The following is a 24,977-nucleotide window of genomic DNA, read 5'->3' on the forward strand; positions in this document are numbered from 1 at the left end:
TCTTCATTTCTCCCTATGTCCCTTCATTCTTTCCCTCTCTCACTCTTTCTCCTTTCCTCCCCATCGCTTTGACTTCTTCCCCCCCAAACCCTCCCTCCCTCCATCTCTGCCTGTCTGTCTGTCTGTCTTTCTGACTGTCTGTCTCTGTCTCCCCCACCTCTACCTTCCTCTCTCTCTCTCTCCCAACCCCTCTATCTGTCTGTCTGTCTGTGGCCCACCCACCCACCCTATTTTTCTAGGGCTCGTTGTCTTCATCCTCAACGGGCTTTGCAGCTAGTGTAATTTAAAACAGTAGGGGGCCTCTGGGTTTTGTATAGCTTAGGGCCTCAGCAAGTCTACATCCGTCCCTGGATGATGCGCACGCTGAGAAGGGGGGGGGGACAACGACACAGAGTCGGGATGGCCTGGTTGGACCATCCCGACGCCATGAGAGTGCGCTGGAGCGATCAGACAGGGGAAAGTCTGCCCGTGGCCCGTAGCAACCCGTTTGCTACCGGACTTTCCCCGGTGTCTTTGTACTCCGCTTCTGCGGCGGAGCAAAACTGGTTGCCGATGGCTGCGGGGCGCCTCCCAGACGTTCGTGTCTGATTGCACCATTTAAATCCACCCGGCATTGGCGCCGATCGTGGGGCTAATTGTGCGTGCAATAGGTGCCCTCTGTTCGCCTCTTGCCTTGAAAACCCTACCGGGTTGCCATGAGTCAGCTGTGACTTGTCGGCACTTCCCGCCACCTGCCCTGACCTGGGTGGCCCAGGCTTGTCAGATCTCGGAAGCTAAGCAGGGTCGGCCCCGGTCGGTACTTGGATGGGAGACCACCAAGGAAATCAAGGGTTGCCACGCAGAGGCAGGCAAAGGCAAGCCACCTCTGTTAATCTCTTGCCATGGAAACCCTAATGGGTCACCATGAGTCGGCTGCGACTTGACTGCGCCAGTTTGATGTCATGGTGAAGTGCACGGACTCTAATCTGGGAGAACCGGGTTTGATTTCCCACTCCGCCACTTGCACCTGCTGGATGACCTTGGGCAAGCCACAGTTCTGGCAGAGCTGTTCTCTCAAGGTCAGTTCTGGAAAGAGCTCCCTTCGCCCCACCTACCTCACAGAGGGTGTCTGCTGTGGGGAGGGGAAGGGGAAGGAGTTTGCAAGCCGTCCTGAGACTCCTTCAGGTTGTGTAGGGCAGGGTACAAATCCAATCTCCACCACCACGTTCCTCCACCAAGTTCCACCACCAAGTTCCTCCAGGAATGGGAAGGCAGCTGGTCTTGTGGAGGACCCTCCTTGCCAGAACCAGTTTGGCCCAACAAGCATCCCTGGACCACCTTTCCATTTTGCAAGCCTGGGTCCTCTTTGTCCCAGGGGAATCCGCCGACAGCCCCTGTGGCTCAGTGGACAAGCCTATGCTTGGCATGCAGAAGGTCCCAGGTTTGATCCCCGGCATCTCCAGTCGAAAAGGACCGGGTGATAGGTGGTGCGAAAGACCTCCAAACCCAGAGGGCCGCTGCCAGTCTGAGTACTGACCTTGACAGACCAAGGATCTGATACGGTACATGGCAGATTCATATGCATATTTTTTTCCATATGAAACACAGTCCATCCATTAAGCAGAGAGCAACCCAAGAGACTTCCTCTTTTTAACCCCACCCTTCTTTGAGGCTGCATCCTCCCTTTGCTGCAGGGCTTCAAGACGGACTACAAGACGAGAGACAATCTGGTGCAGGACTGTAGCCACCGGGGAGGCATACAAGGGCGATGCCCCCCACGAATATGCCCACCCCACCCCCGTAGGAGGGAAGGGAACCAGCAGGAGGAGAGGAAGAGGGGCGGAAGCAGGAAGACCCGGCGAGGCCGCGCTGTTCTGTCCCCTCTGTTCAGGCGTGGTTTCCGTGTGGCCTCGCCAGGTCTCCCTGCTTCTGCAGCGACCACGCGGCGACCCCAGCTGAGCGGGGGGGAGGGAGAGCTGCAGCCTCGCTGGGTCTTCCTGCTTCCGCAGCTGACTTCCCAAAGTTTGAGAAGTTCGCTGCCGAAGCAGGAAGACCCAGCAAGGCCGCGCGGCGTTCGCCCCTCCCCTCCGATGGGAGCCTGAGCCGCGGGGGGACTTGCGAGCTGCTGGTGGTGATGGTAAGTTCACCCCCACCTCCTGCCAGTAGGTCCGATTTGCCCCACATACACACACAAAAAGTTCAGCTACGGGGCTGCTGTGGTGTAGTGGTTAGAGTTTCGGGCTAGGGTCTGGGAGACCCAGGTGTGACTCCATCCCCTGCCTTTTTCTCTGCAGCCCCTGCTTCTGCCCCCGATCCCTTTTCCAGCTGGCGTCTTCTTTTTGTGTCTCACAATAGGGAGCCAAAGCCTGTCCCCCTAGCCAGAAAGAGAAAGAAGGCGGCGTTCAAGAGATCTGCGTTGACGTCTTGGAGCATCTGAACACCTCCGCAGAAGGGATGAGGAAAGTGAGTTGCTGGCCGGATCCTGCAGGATATGAAAACCCTCTTCTCTGTGGTTTTAGAAAATGCCAGCATTTGAGCCTTTCTGAGTCATCCCTTGGCAAGAGATGCACAGTTCTTCATCCTTTGTCTAGGGGACTCTTCTAGACTCTCCTTTTTTTCACTGGTGTGCCCCTGTTGCTTTGGGTTTTCTTTTCTTTTTTGTATGTGTTTTGCTCCCTCTGGTGGTCGCTCCGATAGTACATCACAGTGTCTCCGGCAATGCTCCCTCTAAGCTGTGGAGTCTTGTGAGCAAAAGTTCTATTTTGTGAGATACTGGAAGTTGTGAGCGAGCGATTTGGCTGCTGCATAAATTAGTTTGCTCTGGAGCCATCCTTCCCGACTAACTCAGCTTAGAGGGAACACTGGACAGGTCTCTGGCATATTTCCCTGTAGTTTTAAAGTGCAGGGAAATATGCTGGCGATACAGTAATGTAATATCGAAGCGACCACTAGGAGGAGTAAAACATATGCAGAAAAGGGGAAATCACAAAGCAATAGGGGCACACAAGCGGTGAAAATAAGGGCGCAGGAAAGCCCTAGATCTAGATCCCTTCCCCACTAGGGCTGCCAGTTCCGGGCTGGGAAATTCCTGGAAATTTGGGTGTGGAGCCAGTGGGGGGTGACCTTGGGTCAGTCAAAAGTTCTCTCAGAGCTATTCTCTCAAGGGCAGTCCTCGAAAAAGCTCTCTCAGCCCCACCTACCTCACAGGGCGTCTGTTGTGGGGAGAGGAAGGGAAAGGAGATTGGAAGCCACTCTGAGACTCCTTTGGGTGGTGAAAAGCGGGGTATGAAAACCATCCCTCCTCCTCCTCCTTCTTCTACCTCTTTGCAGATCCTGTGGCCGAAGCTTCTGCACTTTGTGGTCCCGGCTGCGTACAGTCCGGCCTTGAGACCCCTCTGCCGGTGCCTGAAAGAACTGGCCGTCGCACAGCAGGGAGAATCGGCTCTTTTTCTCGGTTCTTGCAAAGGAGGTTCGTTCAGGGCCGGTTCAAAGAATGCGGTTCCCCTGGCAGAGGATGGAGGACCAGGATGGGGGAGACCCAGGTCTGCAAAGGCACACCCGTTGCCTTCTCCCACGCACAGCTCGCCAGGTCGGAGGGGAGCCCCCTGCGGCTCCAGGAGCTCAGCTCAGTTCTGTGGAGGTTCAGCCTTGGTTCGGGGGTGGAGCGTCTCTTCCTCACACATTGCCAACGGCTGGGGGCAAAAAACTGCTCAGAAACTACAGTTTTATTTTACTTTATTTATTTATTTATGTTTGGATTTATAACCCGCCCTACCCCGAGGGCTCGGGGCGGCTTACAGGGGCACTGTGTGCCAAGATTATAACAGTAAAACACATAATATAAAACAATAAATTAAAAAAAGGCAGCAGCCCGGTTATTGCCAGGGGGGCAGGATACAGAGATCATATCATCCAGGGCTTTTTTTTTTTTTTTGGTAGAAAAAGTCCAGCAGGGACTCATTAGCAGGGCTCTAGTCGGGGGGGAGCTCTCAGGTACGGAGCTCCGGAAGAGAACCTCTAGGGGCGGGGCGGTCACGTGGTGAAGCCCCGCCCCCTTCTTTACCCCGCCCTCTGCTTCGATCCTCATTCCGTTTGGGAATGAGGATGAAGCAGGAGGGTAAGTAGCCGGGCCTTCTGACACACTTCCGGTGATGTCAGGGGGTGTGGCCTTCTGTCACTTCCGGTGATGTCAGGGGGCGTGGCATATGCAAATAAGTTATGCTAATGAGTTATGCTAATGAGCTCCGGCAGCTCTTTTTCTACAAGACCCCTGCTCATTAGCATAATAGGAGAAACTCCATCAGGAGAAACTGATTAGCATATTAGGCCACACCCCTGACAGCATGGCTCGTTCGCATATTAGGCCACACCCCCATGCCTTCCCTTGGCTTGCCCGGGTGCCCCCGTGGCTGCGGGGAGCCCAGGCAGGCCGGACCTTGACAGGCCGGGGAAGGCACGGGGAAGCATTTAAATGCCTCCTTGATCCTCCCAGGGCCCCCCTGGCCCGCCCGCCTCGGAGTTGCCAGGGGGTCGCTCTCCAGGCCTTCCCTCTGTAGCCACGCACGCAGAGGTTTTGGCTGTAGTGGGCGTGGCCAACTCTGAAACCAGCCGGAACTCCGTTCCTGTGCGTTCCTGCCCCAAAAAAGCCCTGATATCACCCCACCCCCATGTTGAGAGATCAGTGCTAGTGGGCCATCTGTTTTGGGGCACAGCTCAAAATGCTGGTTCTTACAGTATGGTGTCGTGGTTAGGAGCTGAGAGGCCTGGGTTCAGATCCCCATACCTCCATGAAATGGTTGGCCCAGCGGGAGGGTAAAGGAACAGGGACACAGGAGGATGTGTGACACTGATGACATCACCAGCATTGCTGCATCACTTCCAGGCACAACATGGAAGTGATAATGGGTAGCTCTAGGAAACGCCGGAAACTCTATGGTGAAGCCATAGAGTTTCTGGCAGTGCCTAGAGCTACCCGTTGTCAGTTTTGGATTCTGACGTATCAGCAAAGAGGTTGGTTCGTGGGAGGCCTGGCAACCTTACCTTGGGCCCTTAGAGTCACCTACCTCACAGGGTAGTTGTGAGGTTAAATAGGGAAGGGAGAACAAGAAGGATCCCGAACTCCGTGGAAGAAGGATGGGATAAAACTGCACTGGACAGGTTTTACAAAGCACTTTTAGAACAAAGCCTGGCAGGAACAAAACTGAGGGAGGGCCCAGGGGTACCGGGTGGAGGACCGACCTGTTCACCCGAGCCAAAGGTGACTGTTTACTTATTATCTCTCTACAGTGAAGCTCCCCAGCGCTCAAGGACTCTTTGCAAGGCTTCTGGTAAGAAATGCTAAGAAAACAGATAACTTTAAAGGCAGAGATGTATTCACACATGTTCAAAGTTCTTCTAACTCCTTTTGTGCCATTCTGTCCACCCATACCGAGAGGCTGGCAACCGCATGCATCATGAACATGCTTCTCTCAGTGAGAACATAAGAACATCAGAAGAGCCCTGCTAGATCAGACCAATAGTCCATCTAGTCCAGCATCCTGTCTCACACAGTGGCCAACCAGTTCCTCTGGAGGGCCAACAACAGGGCGGAGAGCCCGAGGCCTTCATAAGAACGTCAGAAGAGCCCTGCTGGATCAGACCAGGGGTCCATCTAGTCCAGCATCCTGTCCCACACAGTGGCCAGCCAGTTCCTCTGGAGGGCCACAACAGGGCGGAGAGGCCAAGGCCTTCATAAGAACATCAGAAGAGCCCTGCTGGATCAGACCAGGGATCCATCTAGTTCAGCATCCTGTCTCACACAGTGGCCAACCAGTTCCTCTGGAGGGCCAACAACAGGGCAGAGAGCCCGAGGCCTTCATAAGAACGTCAGAAGAGCCCTGCTGGATCAGACCAATGGTCCATCTAGTCCAGCATCCTGTCTCACACAGCGGCCAAATCAGTTCTTCTGGAGGGCCCACAACAGGGCAGAGAGCCCGAGGCCTTCATAAGAACGTCAGAAGAGCCCTGCTGGATCAGACCAATGGTCCATCTAGTCCAGCATCCTGTCTCACACAGGGGCCAAATCAGTTCTTCTGGAGGGCCAACAGCAGGGAATAGAGGCCGAGGCCTTCATAAGGCCCCGGTCACATGGAAGATTTTGGCCCGGGAGAGGGACGGATCAGAGGCGCAGAAAACGGGCGCGATCTCACCGCAACATCTGGGAAGCAGCGCACACCCGTCCCTGATCCATCTCTAAACCCGGAAAAGCCGCTGCAAAAAAGAACCTCCTGCAGAGGAGGACTTACCTGAAGCACCCTTTAGTCACCATGGATAGTAGCCACTGAAAAGCTTATCCTCCATGAATCTTGGTCTTAAAGGTGCCACTGGACTGTCTTGGACCGGGGGGGTGGGGTGGGGGCTCTGCAACTTACCTGACTGCTTCTTGCTCTGACTGAGGGCTGCTGGGAGCAGGGGTCGGGGCTTGCTGCATGTGCCCACCCCCTGGGCTCCTTACTGCCGGAGCTCCGCTCGTGCATTCCCGCAGGGAATGACCCCTTCCTTCTTTGTACCCGAGGCACTGCTCCCTTCCAGAGGCGTTCCCTTCTGTTAGATATGAGCCTCGAGGCAGCAGGTGAACAGTGATAACCGCCTTATTGAGCACGAAGTCAGAAGAACCAGAACGAGACGAAACATTGGAGCAACAGGCTCCTTTTTAAACAGTCCGGGCTTGGCAAGCCACGCCCACAGGTCAGATAAGGTCCAATCAAATACAGTACATAAAGTCCAATCACTTTGCTTCCCTCCAGAACTCCCTTTGTTCTGATAGTTCGGTTTACGATACCTTTGTCAGACTCAAGTTCATACAGTCATACATTCAGGGGGTTTTTTTGTAGAAAAAGCCCAGCAGGAACTCATTAACATAATAGGCCACACCCAACAGCAGAAACTAATTAGCATATTGGGCCACACCCCTGACAGCACAGTTTATTGGCATATTAGGCCACACCCCATGCCTTCCCTTGGCTTGCCCGGGTGCCCTGCAGCTGTGGGCAGCGTGGGCAAGCCGGCCCTTGGACAGGCCGGGGAAGGCACAGAGAGGCATTTAAATGCCTCGCCAATCCTTCCAGGGGCCCCCTGGCCCACCCAACTTGGAGTCGCCGGGGGGGGGTTCTCTCCAGGCCTTCCCTCTGTAGCCACGTATGCGCAGAGGTTTTGCCTGTAGCGGGTGTGGCCAACTCTGAAGCCAACCGGAACGCCATTCCTGTGCGTTCCTGCCCAAAAATAGCCCTGCATACATTCTATTTCCATACATAACACCTTCTGCTCCCTCTCCTGTCGACAGGTCCTGGCCTCCAACCCCAACCAGACAGGGACGTGGGCTTTGCAGCTCTTGCACGCCATGCGGGGCAACATCCACCCCGCGGTTGACAAGCTGTGGGGGATGCAGATGCCCTTCCTTTGGGAATCCATGCAAGGTAAGGCGGTTACTCCGAAGTGGTGCGGTGCGGAGCGACAACTGGGCTGCATTTGGAAGCAGGAAATCCCCGTCCTGAATTGCCAACTGCCGTGAATCCACAAGAGGCGAGCTTCTCTCTCTCTCTCTGTCTGTCTGTCTCTCTCTCTCTCTCTCTGTCTGTCTCTCTCTCTCTCTCGGTCTCTGTCTCTGTCTCTCTTTCTCTCTCTCTCTCTGTCTGTCTCTCTCTCTCTCTGTCTGTCTCTGTGTCTGTCTGTCTCTCTCTCTCTGTCTCTCGGCACCCTTCTTCTCCTGCTCCTGTATAAAGAGTGCCACGCTAAGGACTCGTCTCTGGTAGAGTTCCTGGCAGAGGTCATTTCGGGGGAATCGCGGGGGATCGCAGTTCCCCCGGGTGAGGTACAGGGGGCGGGGCACATGATGAAGCCCCGCCCCCTGCTTCCGTCCGCCCCGCTTCCGGCCCTCATTCAGCCAGGAGGAGGCAGGAGAAGAGGGAGGGTAAGTTGCTTCCTCCCCGCCTCTCCCCACCCCTGCCTGCCTGGGGCCAGGGAGGGCCTTGGCAGGGCTTCCTCGCACTCCCGCCGGCCTTGCAGGTCCACTGCCGGGCCTTATGATGTCAGGGGGTGTGGCATATGCTAATGAGTTATGCTAATGAGTTCCCCTAGCTCCTTTTCTATGAAACGACCCCTGGGTCCTGGGGATATACTTGTGTTGCCAGCTCCAGGCTGGGAAATCCCTGGACATTTTGGAGGAACAGAGGGACTTTTATGGGGCATAAGGCCATAGAGTCCACCTATTCATTTTTCAGTTGAGGGGAGTGAGACTGTTGACATCCGCGACTTTCCCGTGGATCCTTCTTCTGTTCCACCACGAGAGTGAAGACGAGGACTGCCAGCTCCGGGTTGGGAAATACCTGGAGGTTTGGGGGGGTGGGACCTGAGGAGGGCGGGGCTTGGGGAGGGGGGGGACCTCAGCCGGGTGTAATGCCATAGAGTCTGCCATCCAGAGTGGCCATTTTCACCTTTGTCATCTGGAGAGCGGTTGTAATCCCAGGAGAACTCCCGTCACCCCCTGGAGTTTGGCAAGGGGCCCCAGAAGGGAGAGACTGGATGCTCTCTACCAGGGATCATTTCCTGCGGGAGCGCACTGGAGCAGAGCTCCAGCAGTAAAGAGCCCAAGGGGGCGGGCACATGCAACAAGCCCCGCCCCCTGCTCCCAGCAGCCCCGGGCCACAAGGACCATGAGGATCTGCGCGTCCCCCCCCCAATAGCTAGCAATCCAAAACAGTCCAGTGGAGCCTGAGCAGTGGGTGTTGCCTTCTGACACACTTCTGGTGATGTCAGGGGGTGTGGCGTATTCAAATAAGTTATGCTAATGAGTTATGCTAATGAGCTCCTGTACCTCTTTCTATGAAATGACCCCTGCTCTCTACCATACATTTAAGTGTGTTGGGGTTGTCAGCAATGCTCCCTCTAAGCCGTGGGGTCTTGTGAGCAAGAATCCTACTTTGTGAGCTGCCGGTATTACAGTTGTGAGCGAGCAATCTGGCTACTGCATCAATTAGTTTGCTCCAGAGCTGTCCCTTCCTGAGCTAAGGCAAAAAATGTGTGAGCCGGAGGCTAAAAAACGGTGAGCTAGCTCACACTCACTCAGCTCAGAGGGAACACTGGTTGCCAGGTCTCCCTTGGGCAACGGCGGAGGATATAGGGTTCCCAAGTCTTACCTTAGTTTTAGCGGGGGAGTCCTGGGCCATAGAGTTTTCCCTCGAATGATAGAGCGTCCCCCCCGCAACGTGCCCGGCGCGGTGACGTCACCTCTGGGCAGGGCTTTTTTTGTAGAAAAAGCCCAGCAGGAACTCTTTAGCATAACAGGCCACTGTCACAGCAGGACCAGGGGGCGTGACGCAAACAAGCAAAAGTCCAGAAGCAGTCCGAGGTCAAGCCGAGCAAATCCGGTAGCAAGGTTCAAACAGGTTTAAATCACAGTCCAAAAGCAGGGTCAGGCATACCAGAGTTCCAAGTCCATAAATCACAACGATACCAGAGGAGTCAGAGATGAACGCAGGGTCAACGAAGCCGAGGGTCAAAAGCCGAGGATCAAGCCGATAAGAATTCCACAAGGTCTGGAGCAGAGATGCAAGGATTCAGGTCCTGACAAACGACGTTTGCCAGCACAAATGACTGCCGGCAACAGACTTGCAGATATACAGTGCTAGCTAATCAACTCATTAGCTAGCCGGGAGCGAGGTCAGGATCCTGTCAATATTCAGGGCTAAGAGACCTTCTGGCACGCATGCGTGCATTCTGTCTTCGCTCTCTCAGCTGCTGTCTCCGTACATTCCGGAGCCTGGTTACAGGTGGTGGTGAGTCTGATGACGAATTACTGGTATGCAGCAGAGACTGATCCCTTGCAGGTGTTCCCTGGGAGGCTCTATCCTCCTCACCACTTAGATAGCTTTCAGCTACAGGATCCAGTCTTTGCCTTTCTGCTGCAGTACTGTCCTCAGGAGCCTGTAAGTCCACAGGATCCTGGCTGGCAGGTGCCTCCTCAGGGACATCAGCAAGGGCAGGCATGACATCAGCAGGGGCAGGCATGACAGCCACACCCAACAACAGAAACTCATTAGCATATCCAGCCACACCCATGAGAGCATAGCTCATTAGCATAGTAGGCCGCACCCCCATGTTACCAGAAGTGTCGACATCCAGCCACACCCACCTTTTGCTTCTTATCCTGTTTACCTTGTTTGTTGTCAAAACCCAGGGCCTTTTTTTGTAGCAGGAACTCCTTTGCATGTTAGGCCACACACCCCTAATGTAGCCAATCCTAATGTGTTTCTGCTGTTGGGTGTGGCCTGTTATGCTAATGAGTTCCTGCTGGGCGTGGTCAACTTGTTAGCCAGCCGGAACTCTGTTCCTGTGCGTTCCTGCCCAGAAATAGCCCTGCCTCTGGGCGACGTCATCACGCCGGGCACATTTCCACAATCCCGGCATCTTGGTGGTGGGGTTCCCCGGCGGGTAACAGACCCCTCAAGCAGGGGTTTCCCCGCCCCCCCCCCGGGGGAGCCGGCAATCCTAGGAGGACAGGGAGTAGTGATGCCACTCCAGGTTAGAAAATACCTGGAAATTTTGTTGACGGAGCATTAGGAGGGCAGGATTTGGGGAGGGGAGGGACTTCGACAGGGTGTAATGCCATGGAGACGACCTTCCAAAGCGGCCATCCCCTCCGGGTGGGCTGATCTCTGTTGCCTGGAGAACAGTTGTCATCCCCGGAGATCTCCAGCCACCACCTGGAGGTTGGCACCCCTAGCTGACCGCCTGTCTGGCTTAGTGCCAACAGCAGTGGTATGACAGTTTGGCCTGTTCCCTGCAGGAAACACGGAGACCAGGAGTCAGGAACGGGAGCAGAAACTGCTGCAGGTAAGGGATAGCTTTCCCCGGGACAGCCCGGAATGCCCATGGCAGGAGAAATCCAGAAGCAAGAAAAGGCGGGGATCCCATAATGCTGTGCTGCCGGTGGGGCAGCCATTGAGGCAGGGTAGGCACGGCCGGGCAGTGCCAAAGCCCGTGTCCCAGAAGAGAACCCCACCCTGGCTGGGGGTATTAGGCTGATCTCCAGTTTCCCAGGATTAGAGAAAACAGAGTGCAGATTTACATCACAATAGGGTTACCAGATCTGAGTTGGGAAATGCCTGGAGATTTTGGGAGGGGTGGAGCCTGGGGAGGACGGGGTCTGGGAAGGGGAGGCACCTCAGCAGGGTATGATCCAATAAACTCCACCCACCAGAGCAGACATTTTCTCCGGGGAAACTGATCTGTGTTGTCTGGAGATTGTCCTTCCCAGAGATCTTCTGATCTCCAGGCATGCAGGAGCTTCCAAGTCCATCAGAATATAGAAGAAGAGCCCAGCTGGATCAGACCAGTGGTCCATATAATTCCAGCATCCTGTCTCACACAGCGGCCAACCAATTCCTCTGGAGGGCCAACAACAGGGAACAGAGGCAGAGGCCTTCAAAAGAACATCAGAAGAGCCCTGCTGGATCAGACCAATGGTCCATCTAGTCCAGCATCCTGTCTCTCACAGTGGCCAACCAGTTCCTTTGGAGGGCCAACAAGAGGGCAGAGAGGCCAAGACCTTCATAAAAACAGAAGAAGAGCCCTGCTGGATCAGACTGGTTGTCCATCTAGTCCAGCATCCTGTCTCACACAGGGGCCAACCAGATACCCTGGAAGGCCAATAACAGGGCACAGAGGCCGAGGCCTTCATTAGAATGTCAGAAGAGCCCTGCTGGATCAGATCAATAATCCATCTAGTCCAGCATCCTGTCTCACACAGAGGCCAACCAGTTCCTCTGGATGGCCAATACTGCATAGAAGCCACTGCCTTCCCCTGACGTTGCCTCCTGGCTCTGGGATTCAGAGGAATAGTGCCTCTGAGTGGGGAGGTTCCCCTCAGCCACCATGCCTAGTAGCCATTGATAGACTTATTCTCCATGAATCTATCTAATCCCCTTTTGGAGCTGTTTATTCCTGCGGCCACCACTATACCCTCTGGCAGTGAATTCTACATTTTAATCAGTCTCCCGTCCACCCAGCGGTTCGAAAGCCTGTTAAAGGGCAAGTAGATAAAATGGGTACCTGCTATTAGAGCGGGGGGGCACCCGCCCCTGGCGTAGCAGCGACGGAGAGCGATGAACGGCGGCAACGGAGAAAAAATGGCGGCTGGCGAAGAGAGGAGGCGAACAAAGGAGGCCGGACTAACAAGGTGCGGAGGCGGAGCGACGCGGCAGGCCGGAGCCTGACTTGGACGGAGGCCGCTGCGAGCATGCGCGGAAGCACGGAGTGGTCCAGGCCTGGAGGCGGAGTTGCGACAGCCGGAAAAAGCGGAACAGCAAAGACCGGCGCCGGAGGAGGGTCGCCGCCGGACTGCCCCCTCGCAATAAGAAGATCTGCTACAACAGGATAAGGGTGCCTGGTAGGCTTCTCACCTTCCCTACATATATGGCCCTAGATTAGATTGGTTAAAATCGGAATTGTAAGCCGCTCAGAGACCCTAGGGGGTGAGCGGGATAGAAGCCAGGAAATAAATAAATAAATAATAAATAAATTAAGAGAAGTTCAATCCCTGGCATCTCCAGTCAAAAGGATCAAGTCATGGGTCAATGGTCCTACCAACCCAGAAAGGTTGATTGTACCTGCGACTGGCATTTCTAAAGCTACCCAGTGTGCTTTGGAAGGAATAATTGGCCTAAAGATGATGTTCGCCACAGGAATCGCCCATTTGAGATTACACGGCTTTTTGTATCTTTTATACTGGGGGATTGTAGGGATACTTTGAGGAAAGCGAGATTTACGTCTCTCCCTGGAAAGGGGTTGTCCTCAGTGGTAAAGCATCAGCATGGTATGCAGAGGTCCCAGGTTCGATCCCCGATATCTCCAGGTAAGAGAACCAGGCAGGAGGTGATGGGAAAGACCTCAGCCTGAGACCCTGGAGAGCTGCTGCCAGTCTGAGTAGACAAGACTGACCTTATAGAATCATAGAATGTGAGAGTTGGAAGGGACCTTGCAGGTCATCTAGTCCAACCCTCTTCACTCTGCAGGAGCGTAGCCAAAAGATGGCCCTGCAACTTATCCGAAAGATGGTTGTCCAGCCTCTGCTTGAAAACGTCCAGCGAAGGAGCATCCGCCACCTCCCGAGGCAGACTGTCCCACTGCTCAACCACTCTGACAGTCAGGAAGTTTCTCCTGATATTTAGCCGGTATTGACTCCCTTGTGATTTCCACCCATTAGATCTAGTCTTGCAATCCGGAGCGAGAGAGAACAGAGCTGCTCCATCTTCTACATCTTCTACCTTGATGGACCTATAGAACAAAATTGGATTCCAGTGACACCTTTAAGACCAACAAAGTTTAATTTTGGCTATACGCTTTAAACATTAAACTCTGTTGGTCTTAACAGTGCCACTGGAATTAAAGTTCGCTCGGTTGCTTCAGAGCAATATGGCTACCCACCTAAATCTATCTTGATGGACCGAGGGTCTCATTTAGTAGAAGGTAGTTTCCTGTGTTCATAGCCTACAGCGTGCAAAGCAGATGCTCTGCCACTGAGCCACTGGAAACCACCACCACCCCCGCCACGGGAGCTAAGGAGGGTCCAGGCCATCCTTCTTCTTCTGAAAGACCTCTTGATAATGATGATGGACTCGAGGGCATCCGATGAAACTCATGGGCAGTAGGTTCAGGGCAGACAAAAGGAAATACCACTTTACACCGAGAGTGATTAAAATGTGGAATTCTCTGTCAGAAAATGTCATGATGGCCACAGAAATGAACAGTTTTAAAAGGGGATTAAATAGATTCATGGAGGATAAGTCTATCGGCAGCTACTAGCCATGGTGACCGAGGGGAACCTCCAACATTCAGAGGCACTAATCCTCTGAATCCCAGAGCCAGCCTCGGCCTCTATGCCCTGTTGTTCGCTATGCAGAGGAACTGGTTGGCCACTGTGTGAGAAAGGATGCTGGACTAGATGGAACACTGGTCTGACCCAACAGGGCTTATGTTCTAGTGAAGGCCTCGGCCTCTCTGCCCTGTTGTTGGCCCTCCAGAGGAACTGGCTGGCCACTCTGTGAGACAGGAGGCTGGACTAGGTGGACCCCTGGTCTGATCCAGCAGGGCTCTTCTGATGTTCTTATGAAGGCCTTGGCCTCTGTGTTCTGTTGTTGGCCATCCAGAGGAACTGTTTGGCCACTGTGTGAAACAGGATGCTGGACTAGATGGACCACTGGTCTGACCCAGCAGGGCTTATGTTCTAGTGAAGTCCTCGGCATCTTTGCCCTGTTTTTGGCCCTCCAGAGGAACTGGCTGGCCACTCTGTGAGACAGGAGGCTGGACTAGGTGGACCCCTGGTCTGATCCAGCAGGGCTCTTCTGATGTTCTTATGAAGGCCTCAGCCTCTCTGCCCTGTTGTTGGCCCTCCAGAGGAACTGGCTGGCCACTCTGTGAGACAGGAGGCTGGACTAGGTGGACCCCTGGTCTGATCCAGCAGGGCTCTTCTGATGTTCTTATGAAGGCCTCAGCCTCTCTGCCCTGTTGTTGGCCCTCCAGAGGAACTGGCTGGCCACTCTGTGAGACAGGAGGCTGGACTAGGTGGACCCCTGGTCTGATCCAGCAGGGCTCTTCTGATGTTCTTATGAAGGCCTCAGCCTCTCTGCCCTGTTGTTGGCCCTCCAGAGGAACTGGCTGGCCACTCTGTGAGACAGGAGGCTGGACTAGGTGGACCCCTGGTCTGATCCAGCAGGGCTCTTCTGATGTTCTTATGAAGGCCTCAGCCTCTCTGCCCTGTTGTTGGCCCTCCAGAGGAACTGGCTGGCCACTCTGTGAGACAGGAGGCTGGACTAGGTGGACCCCTGGTCTGATCCAGCAGGGCTCTTCTGATGTTCTTATGAAGGCCTCAGCCTCTCTGCCCTGTTGTTGGCCCTCCAGAGGAACTGGCTGGCCACTCTGTGAGACAGGAGGCTGGACTAGGTGGACCCCTGGTCTGATCCAGCAGGGCTCTTCTGATGTTCTTATGAAGGCCTCAGCCTCTCTGCCCTGTTGTTGGCCCTCCAGAGGAACTGGCTGGCCACTCTGTGAGACAGGAGGCTGGACTAGGTGGACCCCTGGTCTGATCCAGCAGGGCTCTTCTGATGTTCTTATGAAGGCCTCAGCCTCTCTGCCCTGTTGTTGGCCCTCCAGAGGAACTGGCTGGCCACTGTGTGAGACAGGATGCTGGATTAGATGGACCTCTGGTCTGATCTGCAGGGCTCTTATATTCTTATGGAATTATGGAATCCTCAGATCCAAGCCTGTGATGTGTGGATGGAGTCTGGCAGGCTGTCTGCCTCTTAACGCAAAAATGGCTCATGGTGGACTTCTAAGACTTTGAAACCCTGCCTTCTTTGTGCAGAAAGAGATGATGGAAATGTAAGATTTGGCAATGGTAGAGAAGCCAAACTCCATGGTTTTGTCTCAGTTACTCCTTTGCTCCTAGTTCCTGAGAAGATCCCTGGAGACCATTGCTGACAGCAACTGGACTAGGAACCTGAGCTGCGAATTTGAAAGCCAGATGTCCAGCTACACCGATCAGTCGGCAGAAAAGGTCTGCTTTGCTCCCTGTACTGTGTACACCTATATCCCTTTCTCTGTTTTTTCCTAACTACAACTCTGTGAAGTAGGCTAAGATGAGAGAGAGAGAGAGAGAGAGAGAGAGAGAGAGAGAGAGAGAGAGAGAGAGAGAGAGAGAGAAAGGTTCACGCTAAACCAGAAGGCCAACCATGGCCTTGCTGGGGGACCTCCTGATGGCCCCTGGGTTTCGGCTACTGTGTGAAACAGAGTGTGGGACTGGATGGGCCATTGGCCTGATCCAGCATTGGCTTCTCTTATTGTCTTCTGTCTGGGGCAGTGATGCTCTGTGTTATTGGTGCTTTGGGGGCCCCACAGTGGGAGGGTTTCTGTTCTGGCCCTGCTGAGGGACCTCCTGATGCGATGACATAAGAACATAAGAACATAAGAGACGCCAATGTTGGATCAGGCCAAAGGCCCATCCAGTCCAACATTCTGTGTCACACAGTGGCCAGAAATACCAGGTGCCATCAGAAGGTCCACCAGTGGGGCCAGGACATTAGAAGCCCTCCCACTGTTGACACCCCCCCCCCAAAGCACCAAGAAGACAGAGTGTCTCTTGCCCCAGAGTACCTATCTATACCTTGTGGACCTCTGCTCCATATGCTTATCTAATTCCCTTTTGAAGCCGCCCATGCTTGTAGCCGCCACCACCTCCTGTGGCAGTGAATTTCATGACATCACCCCGAAGTCATCATGTCAGCAACATCACACACGACACTGATTTTTGGACAAAAACTTGATGGCGGTTTGGCTTCAAAACCATAGAGTTTGCCCCAAAACCAGTGTTGCATGTGATGCTGCCAACACGATGACGTCACTTCCGGTTGATGTCCCTATTTGGGTGTGGGGGTTTCCCCCACCAGCCGGCCGGCCTATGGCGGGTCACAGCCCCCCAAAGCAGGGGAACCCCTGCTGGGACCTGAGGGCTGGCCGCCCTATTCCCTTGGCGCCCTAAGCACGTGCTTATTTTGCTTAACGAATCGTCCAGGCCTGCCTCGTTGGGTGTCCGTGCACAACACCGTGGCTCTTTTCCTGCCGGGGCCCAACACTGCCACTTCTTTTTCTTTTAGATTTTCCTGTATAAATCTCTGGGCACTTCACTAACAAGTTGTGAGGATCTGCCCTTCGTTAACAGTCAGATTCAACACGTTGTGGGAAACGCCAACTATCTGGAAGCGTCTGAGAGGGAGGTGAGTGGCGTGGATGGTGCTCCTTCTATAGACTCCAAATCAGGGCTTTTTTTTCTGGGGGAAGAGAATGGCGTTCCGGGACCTCTTCGACAACATTATTTTAAAAATGTTTAAAAGCAGGGCAGTAGCCAGGATTCTTCGGTTTGTGGGGCTACTTTTTTTTCTTATGCAGACTTCTTTGTGGGGCGCACACACACACACACACACACACACTTCAGCCAGGGTCCGACGTACCTAAGGGACCGCCTTTCCCCATATACCCCAAAGGGCACTACGGTCTGGGGCACAACATCGATTAATGATTCCAGGCCCCAGAGAGGCCCGGCTTGCTGCAACCAGGGCCAGGGACTTTTCAGTGGCAGCTCCTACCTGGTGGAATGAGCTCCCAGAGTTCTTTTTACAGTTCCGCAGGGCCTGCAAGACGGAGCTCTTCCGCCAGGCTTTTGAGTAGGAGTCGCCACTGCCACCACCCCCAATGATCCTCAGCAACAATGAGGATGGCCCTCTAGGAAGACCGTACTACTGTATGAAGCCGAATCGGTACCGCTGAACGCCACCTTGTTCGCATTGAAGACAACTAACACTGAGCACTTTATATTTTAATATTGATTGTTGCTGTGTTTGTTTTTACTCTGTCTTTATGTATTGGCGCATGGTGCCCTGTTTGCAAGCCGCCCTGAGCCCACGTGCGGGGAGGGCAGGGTAGACGTTTAATAAATAAACAAACAAACAATACATCCTCTGTTCCCAAACAGTTTGTCAGCCCACAGACCTCTGAACAAATGTGAAACAAACACAAGGACTCTTTTCTCTTCTCGGGGGGCCTTAGCAGTAAGTCAGGGGGCCGGGCCCCGAGAGGCCCCGAGGTAGCTACGGGCCCATTTAAAAGTTCGTGAGTTTTCAGTATACAGATTGGAAACTTCATTTATCTCTTGAGAGTTCCAGCACCTGTTTTTTTAAAAAACAACCCCACAAACCCTTGCTCCAAATCATTTCTGTAGTGTAACACAAAAATATTTGTTGTCTTATGAGTCCTACCTCCAGTTCCTCCCCAAAGCCATGAAGGCATCCTAATTCTTCGTCATGACAACTTTGTGAGGTAGGCTACATTGTTGTTGTTCAGTCGCACAGTAGAGTCCGACTCTTCGTGACCCCATGGACCAGATCACGCCAGGCCTTCCGGTCTTCCGCCGTCCTCTGAAGTTGCCTCAACTTCATGTTCGTTCCATCGATGACACTGTCTGACCATCTCATCCTTTGCCGTCCCCGTCTTCTTTGACCTTCAATCTTTCCCAGCATCAGGGTCTTCTTCTCCAGTGAGTGCTCCCTTCTCATTGGGTGGCCAAAGTATTTGAGCTTCAGTTTCATTATCTGGCCTTCCAGGGAACAGTCAGGGTTGATTTCTTCTAGGATTGACTGATTTGATCTCCTTGCAGTCCAAGGGACTCTCAAGAGTCTTCTCCAGCACCATAGTTCAAAAGAATCTATTCTTTGGTGCTCGGCCTTCCTTAGAGTCCAACTCTTGCAGCCATACATGACTACTGGGAATACCATTGCTTTGACCATGCGGACTTTTGTTGGCAGGGTGATGCCTCTACTTTTTATCATGCTGTTTAGGTTCGCCATTGCTTTCCTCCCAAGGAGCAGGCGTCTTTTAATTTCATGGCTGCTGTCACAGTCTGCGGTGATCTGGGCTCCCAGGAACGTGAAGTCTGTCACCACTTCCACGACTTCCCCTTCTATTTGCCAAGGAGTGATGGGGCCGGATGCCATGATCTTAGTTTTTTTGATGTTGAGCTTCAAGCCCACTTTTGCGCTCTCCTCTTTTACCCTGAGCAGGAGGCTCTTTAGGTCCTCTTCACTTTCTGCCATTAGAGTGGTATCGTCTGCATATCTGAGGTTGTTGATCTTTTCCCCAGCAATCTTCATTCCCGCTTGTGACTCATCCAGGCTACATGCCTGGCCCAAAATCTCCTCTCGAGCTTCATTCAAACCCAGGTCCTCCCTGGTTCAAGTCCAGTGTTTCATCCTCCACCCCGCTTTGGAAAACAGTTGTGCATGGAGCTTCCTTTGCACTGGTGTGTATTATTTTTCTCCACGCTGTTCTGAATGGCATTTTTAGACCAGAGGAAACCTGCAGAGGTTACCAGGCAATTGACAATCAGACAAAATGCAGGGAACGTCAGGGAAAGGCCTTGGCTTCTATGACCTGTTCTTGGACCTCCAGAGGAACTGTTTAGCCACTGAGTGAGACAGGATGCTGGACTAGATGGACCACGGGTTTGATCCATAAGGACTCTTCAGATGTTCTTATGAAGGCCTTGGCCTCTATGCCCTTTTGTTGGCCCTCCAGAGGAACTGGCTGGCCACTGTGTGAGGCAGGATGCTGGACTGGATGGACCACTGGTATGAACCAGCAGGGCTCTTCTGATGTTCTTATGAAGGCCTCGGCCTCTCTGCCCTGTTGTTGGCCCTCCGGAGGAACTGGCTGGCCACTGTGTGAGGCAGGATGCTGGACTGGATGGACCACTGGTATGAACCAGCAGGGCTCTTCTGATGTTCTTATGAAGGCCTCGGCCTCTCTGCCCTGTTGTTGGCCCTCCGGAGGAACTGGCTGGCCACTGTGTGAGGCAGGATGCTGGACTGGATGGACCACTGGTATGAACCAGCAGGGCTCTTCTGATGTTCTTATGAAGGCCTCGGCCTCTCTGCCCTGTTGTTGGCCCTCCGGAGGAACTGGCTGGCCACTGTGTGAGGCAGGATGCTGGACTGGATGGACCACTGGTATGAACCAGCAGGGCTCTTCTGATGTTCTTATGAAGGCCTCGGCCTCTCTGCCCTGTTGTTGGCCCTCCGGAGGAACTGGCTGGCCACTGTGTGAGGCAGGATGCTGGACTGGATGGACCACTGGTATGAACCAGCAGGGCTCTTCTGATGTTCTTATGAAGGCCTCGGCCTCTCTGCCCTGTTGTTGGCCCTCCGGAGGAACTGGCTGGCCACTGTGTGAGGCAGGATGCTGGACTGGATGGACCACTGGTATGAACCAGCAGGGCTCTTCTGATGTTCTTATGAAGGCCTTGGCCTCTATGCCCTTTTGTTGGCCCTCCAGAGGAAATGGCTGGCCACTGTGTGAGACAGGATGGTGGACTAGATGGATCCCTGGTCTGATCCAGCAGAGCAGCTCTTGTGTTCTTACTTGGCCTCTCTGCCCTGTTGTTGGCCCTCCAGAGGAACTGGCTGGCCACTGTGTGAGGCAGGATGGTGGACTAGACAGACCACTGGTATGAACCAGCAGGGCTCTTCTGATGTTCTTATGACGGCCTTGGCCTCTATACCCTTTTGTTGGCCCTCCAGAGGAACTGGCTGGCCACTGTGTGAGGCAGGATGCTGGACTGGATGGACCACTGGTATGAACCAGCAGGGCTCTTCTGATGTTCTTATGAGGGCCTTAGCCTCTATGCCCTTTTGTTGGCCCTCCAGAGGAAATGGCTGGCCACTGTGTGAGACAGGATGGTGGACTAGATGGACCACTGATCTAATCCAGCAGAGCATTTCTTGTTTTCTTACTAAGGCCTCGGCCTCTCTGCCCCCTTGTTGGCCATCCGGAGGAACTGGCTGGCCACTGTGTGAGACAGGAGGCTGGACTAGACAGACCATTAGTGTGAACCAGCAGGGCTCTTCTGATGTTCTTACATTCTTAACATGGCCTCAGAATCAGAGAGAGAGAGAGAGAGAGAGAGAGAGAGAGGTGTTTCTGGAATGGATGCTGGACTCAGTTCTCAAATCCCTGCTCCTCCATGAAGGAATCAAACCCTACAACTCGCAGTTCCACCATCTCCCGCTTTCCCGGCCATCATCGCTCACCTCCTAAATTTTCACCCCCCCGCACCAGAACATCCACATGACCCACCCACCCCCCAAGCCCAGCAGCCATTTCCCAGTCCTCTATGGCTGTTCCCATAATTTCAGTCCAAAGTCTGTCCTCCTGATTGACTAGAGAATATAAGTCTCCAAGACTTCCCTCACTGGCAGGCTGAGCAACGATCCAGAGCATTGACCTTTGGAAGTCAGGTCAGTTTCTGTCTGTGGGATTTCTGTGCATCTATGTGATCCTATGTGAGCTGCGGTGGCTCAAGTGGTTAAGACGCTGAGCTGCAGGCTGTGGAAGGTCAGTAGTTCGGCAGTTCGAGACCCGAGTGTGCCGCATGACGGAGTGAGCTCCCGTCTCTAGTTCCAGCTCCTGCCAACCTAGCAGTTCGAAAGTAAGAAATTGCAAGTAGATAAATAGGTACCACTTCGGTGGGAAGGGAACAGCGTTCCGTGCGCCTTGGTGTTTAGTCATGCCAGCCACATGACTACGGACAGTGCTGGCTCTTCGGCTTTGAAACGGAGATGAGCACCGCAACCCTAGAGTCGGATTCGACTGGCTTTCGAGCAAGGGAAACCTTTACCTTTACCTTTATGTGAACCAAGCAACCAAGCAAAAAGAGGAGATTCACGGTATGGAGAAAATTAACAAAAGGCCAGAAACCTGTGAATATAATAATGCAAAATTTATCAAAACAGTATGTGAACTCTTAACAAATGTTATGAAGGCATAATATTATATTAAATGCCTCTGGTGGTGTCAGTCCAATTTTTGAAGACAACTCAAAAGTCCTATCAAAATTCCTACCTGAAGCAGTCCTTCCCAGTGAAACAATAAAGTCCAATGCTGATGGAGCCAAAGCGATCCTTTTAACGGGGCACCGGTAAAAATCCCATTTCCACAGTGACTTCTTCAGGAACAGGGGTCGCAACCGAACAGAATGAATCCATAATGGAGTCAGTCTTTCTACTTCTTAGCAATGCTCCCTCTAAGCTGTGGAGTCCTGTGAGCAAAAATTCTCCTTTGTGAGCCACTGGCATTAAAGTTCTGAGCCAGCGATTTGGCTACTGCATAAATTAGTTTGCTCCAGAGCCATCCTTCCTGAGCTAGGACAAAAATGTGTGAAGCCGGAGGCTAAAAACCTGTGAGCTAGCTCACACCATTTGATCACAAGCTAAACATGAGCCTGCAGTGCGATGTGGCTGTGAAGAAACCTAATGCAATCTTAGGATGCATTCACAGAAGCATTGTGTCCAGATCACGGGAGGTGGTCGTTCCGCTCTGTTCTGCTATGGCCAGGCCTCACCTGGAGTCCTGTGTCCAGTTTTGGGCACCACATTTGAGGAAGGATGCTGACAAGCTCAAGCGTGTCCAGAAGAGGGCAACCAGGATGGTGAGAGGGTTGGAATCCAAGTCTTACGAGGGAAGGCTGAAAGACTTTGGTATGTTTAGCTTGGGAAAGAGAAGGCTTAGAGGGGACACGATTGCAGTCTTCAAGTATTTGAAGGGCTGTCATGTAGAAGATGGAGCGGATCTATTCTCTCTTGCTCCGGATATCAAGACTAGATCTAATGGGTGGAAATTACAAGGGAGTCGTTACCGGCTAAATATCAGGAGAAACTTCCTGACTGTAAGAGTGGTTGCAGTGGAACAGTCTGCCTCGGGAGGTGGTGGATGCTCCTTCGCTGGGCGTTTTCAAGCGGAGGAGGCTGGACGGCCATCTTTCGGGGATGTCGTAGGTATGTAGGGCTGTCTTTCGGCTATGTTCCTGCAGAGTGCAGGAGGTTGGACTAGATGGCCTGCAAGGTCCCTTCCAACTCTCACATTCTATGATTCTATGATTCTATGAACTCAGCTGAGAGGGACCACTGCTTCTTCGTCTGGTCTGATAAAGCAGCTCCCAGATTGTCAAAGAACGCTACGAGAACCGGCAAAGCCCATTCTTTTTGTTTTCCAGAAGGTGATCTTGGTCCTTTCCTCCTCTGCCGTGGGCCATTTTGACCTCACGTTGGCCACACTGCAGAAGTTCGGAGATGGGCTGGAGAAGAAGACGAAGGTGTCTGAAGTCATCAGCCACTACAAGGTAAAGGAGGGTATCCTCCCTTTACGGGGGGGGGGACATCTGATCTGTCTAGCAAAAGAGGCTCAGGGTGGCCTTCACTAACCAAAGGAGTCTCAGAGCGGTTTATAAACTCCTTTCCCTTTCCCTCCCCACAACAGACACCCTGTGAGGTAGAAGAAGAAGAAGAAGAAGAGATTGGATTTATACCCCGCCCTTCACTACCCAAAGGAGTCTCAGAGTGGCTTACAAACTCCTTTCCCTCCCCCTCCCCACCACAGACACCCTGTGAGGCAGGTGGGGCTGAGAGAGCTCTGACAGAAACGGCTCTTTTTAAAGAACAGCTCTTGTCAGAGCTACGGCTTGTCCAAAGTCATCCAGCCAGGTGCAAGTGGAGGAGTGGGGGAATCAAACCCGGTTCTCCCAGATTAGAGTCCGCGCACTTAACCACTACACCAAAAGCAGGACTTTTGCTTCTCCCCAAATAATCCACTTTACCTAAAGGGCAACGTGACAGCACTTCCTTTTTAAAAAAATAACTTCAGTCCTCTTATAATCTCTCTTCCGCGTCCATCGCTCGTCTTGTCCCAGGAAACCCGGCCTGCTTAGTTCTATTTCTCCTGCCTCCCTTCCCCTCGTCCATCAAAAAGTTGCAGCTTTGGGTATAAATCTCTCTGACAACGGAACATAACACTCCATACATCTGACAAAACGGGCTTCGGCTCAGGACAACTTATAACCCAATAAATTTGGCCGGGTGCCCTTTTAGGATCATCTTGCATCTACCAGGAGACGTCAATCTGGGACGTGCACATTAGCCTAACCAACACACACACAAAAAAATTATCTATACGCAATCGGGCATAGGCTTGCACCAAGATTTGTGCACATTCATAACATAGAGGGGGACCAGACACATATAAATTGAAAGACCTGAAGGCAGGGATGAACTGCACAGAGACCTTTCCAGAATTAATGTTAGACACACTTCTTGGTAATTTGGAGTTGCGGAGGAGTGAATCACAGTGCTTCCTAGAAGATAAAGGGACACAATGGGAAATCGGCCAATCCCTGCCCAGGAATTGGTGCCCCTCGTCCTTAAGCACAGATCAGAAATGAAGGCTGCTCTCAGCTTGGGTTTCCGAGCCCCTGTCTCTCTCAGTCTGTTGACCGTGGTCTTCTCCTCAGTACCGGTGAGGTCATAACTCTTCCCGTCCTGTGACTCAAATGCTTGAAATTCCATCGATCCCAGGACTGGAAAAGTGGAGGACCACTGCTCCAGGATAAATAGTTGGCCCCGTCTAACTGTGAGGAGCTTTTTGTTAAGAAGAACATTCTCTTTGTAGTGTATTCCAAAGCTGCCATGGAATGCATGATGTATGTGAAACATCTCATTGACTTGTAATGTTGAGCTTCATCCTGGGCTAGGATCCAAATCCATCCAATAGTATTGCTAGCCTAGGAAGTAACAAACCAATCACTTCACAGCAAGCTCCCTGAGCGGGAACGTCCGTGATTGGTCCTTATGTGAACAACCTTATTGGTTGGTATTTGTACAGTGGGTGTGGCTACATTAGCCGGGAATGTTTAAAAACAGGACAGCTGCAATGTAAAGTCTGTTCTGGCTATCAGATGTTGATCCGTGTTGGAGTTGTGTTCGAGTTGAAGAATAAAGTTGTGTTCTTGCTGAATCCCTCTCCAACTTCTTTGTTAAGCGAGCAAACACTCTTTCTGTGGGACTTTGGGTGAGTTGGAGGGTAGCTGTTATCGATGGTTGCCAGCCTCCAGGTGGAGACCAGAGATCCCCCAGAATTACGAGTCATCTCCAGACTACAGAGATTAGTTTCCCTGGAGAAAATGGATGCATTGAAGGTGGACTCATACTGGCTTGCCAGTCCCCCGGTGGGAAACGGGGATCCCACCATTTTGTGGGCTCTGGTCCATTACTCACCAGCTGGCTGGCCAGGGAAACCCCACCCCCAAACAAAAGTCAGTGATGCGCTGATATCACATCCGGAAGTGATGTAAGCGCATTGCCAGCATCCCCGCCCACCCATGGAACTTTCCCCAAATCCCCCTGCCAGCAGAAGGAAGGCCCCTGGCAACCTTCACTCAGAGAGACTGATTAAGATGTGGGATTCGCCGCCAGAGGATGTAGTGGTGGCCACAGGAATAAACAGCTTTTAACAGGGATTAGATAGATTTCATGGAGGAGAAGTCTATCAATGGCTACTAGCCATGGTGACTGAGAGGAACCTCCGCATTC

The 24,977-nt window shown here is 52.9% G+C and overlaps 1 protein-coding gene across 1 annotated transcript in view; it reads left to right on the plus strand.

Moving 5' to 3' along the window:
* The window catches only part of LOC107118484 (maestro heat-like repeat-containing protein family member 2B), a 131,178-nt gene that overhangs the window by 19,878 nt on the left and 86,323 nt on the right, over window positions 1-24,977 (plus strand). The window contains exons 8-16 of the mRNA XM_015420841.1: window positions 2,335-2,442; window positions 3,310-3,448; window positions 5,266-5,306; window positions 7,301-7,441; window positions 8,404-8,409; window positions 10,813-10,848; window positions 15,461-15,568; window positions 16,665-16,784; window positions 22,610-22,735. Of these exons, the coding sequence (XP_015276327.1) occupies window positions 2,335-2,442; window positions 3,310-3,448; window positions 5,266-5,306; window positions 7,301-7,441; window positions 8,404-8,409; window positions 10,813-10,848; window positions 15,461-15,568; window positions 16,665-16,784; window positions 22,610-22,735 (825 nt within the window). The remainder of the gene's footprint in view (window positions 1-2,334; window positions 2,443-3,309; window positions 3,449-5,265; window positions 5,307-7,300; window positions 7,442-8,403; window positions 8,410-10,812; window positions 10,849-15,460; window positions 15,569-16,664; window positions 16,785-22,609; window positions 22,736-24,977) is intronic.

This window comes from Gekko japonicus, unplaced genomic scaffold, assembly GCF_001447785.1.
Source record: "Gekko japonicus isolate JY-2015 unplaced genomic scaffold, Gekko_japonicus_V1.1 scaffold495, whole genome shotgun sequence".
Taxonomy (NCBI): domain Eukaryota; kingdom Metazoa; phylum Chordata; class Lepidosauria; order Squamata; family Gekkonidae; genus Gekko; species Gekko japonicus.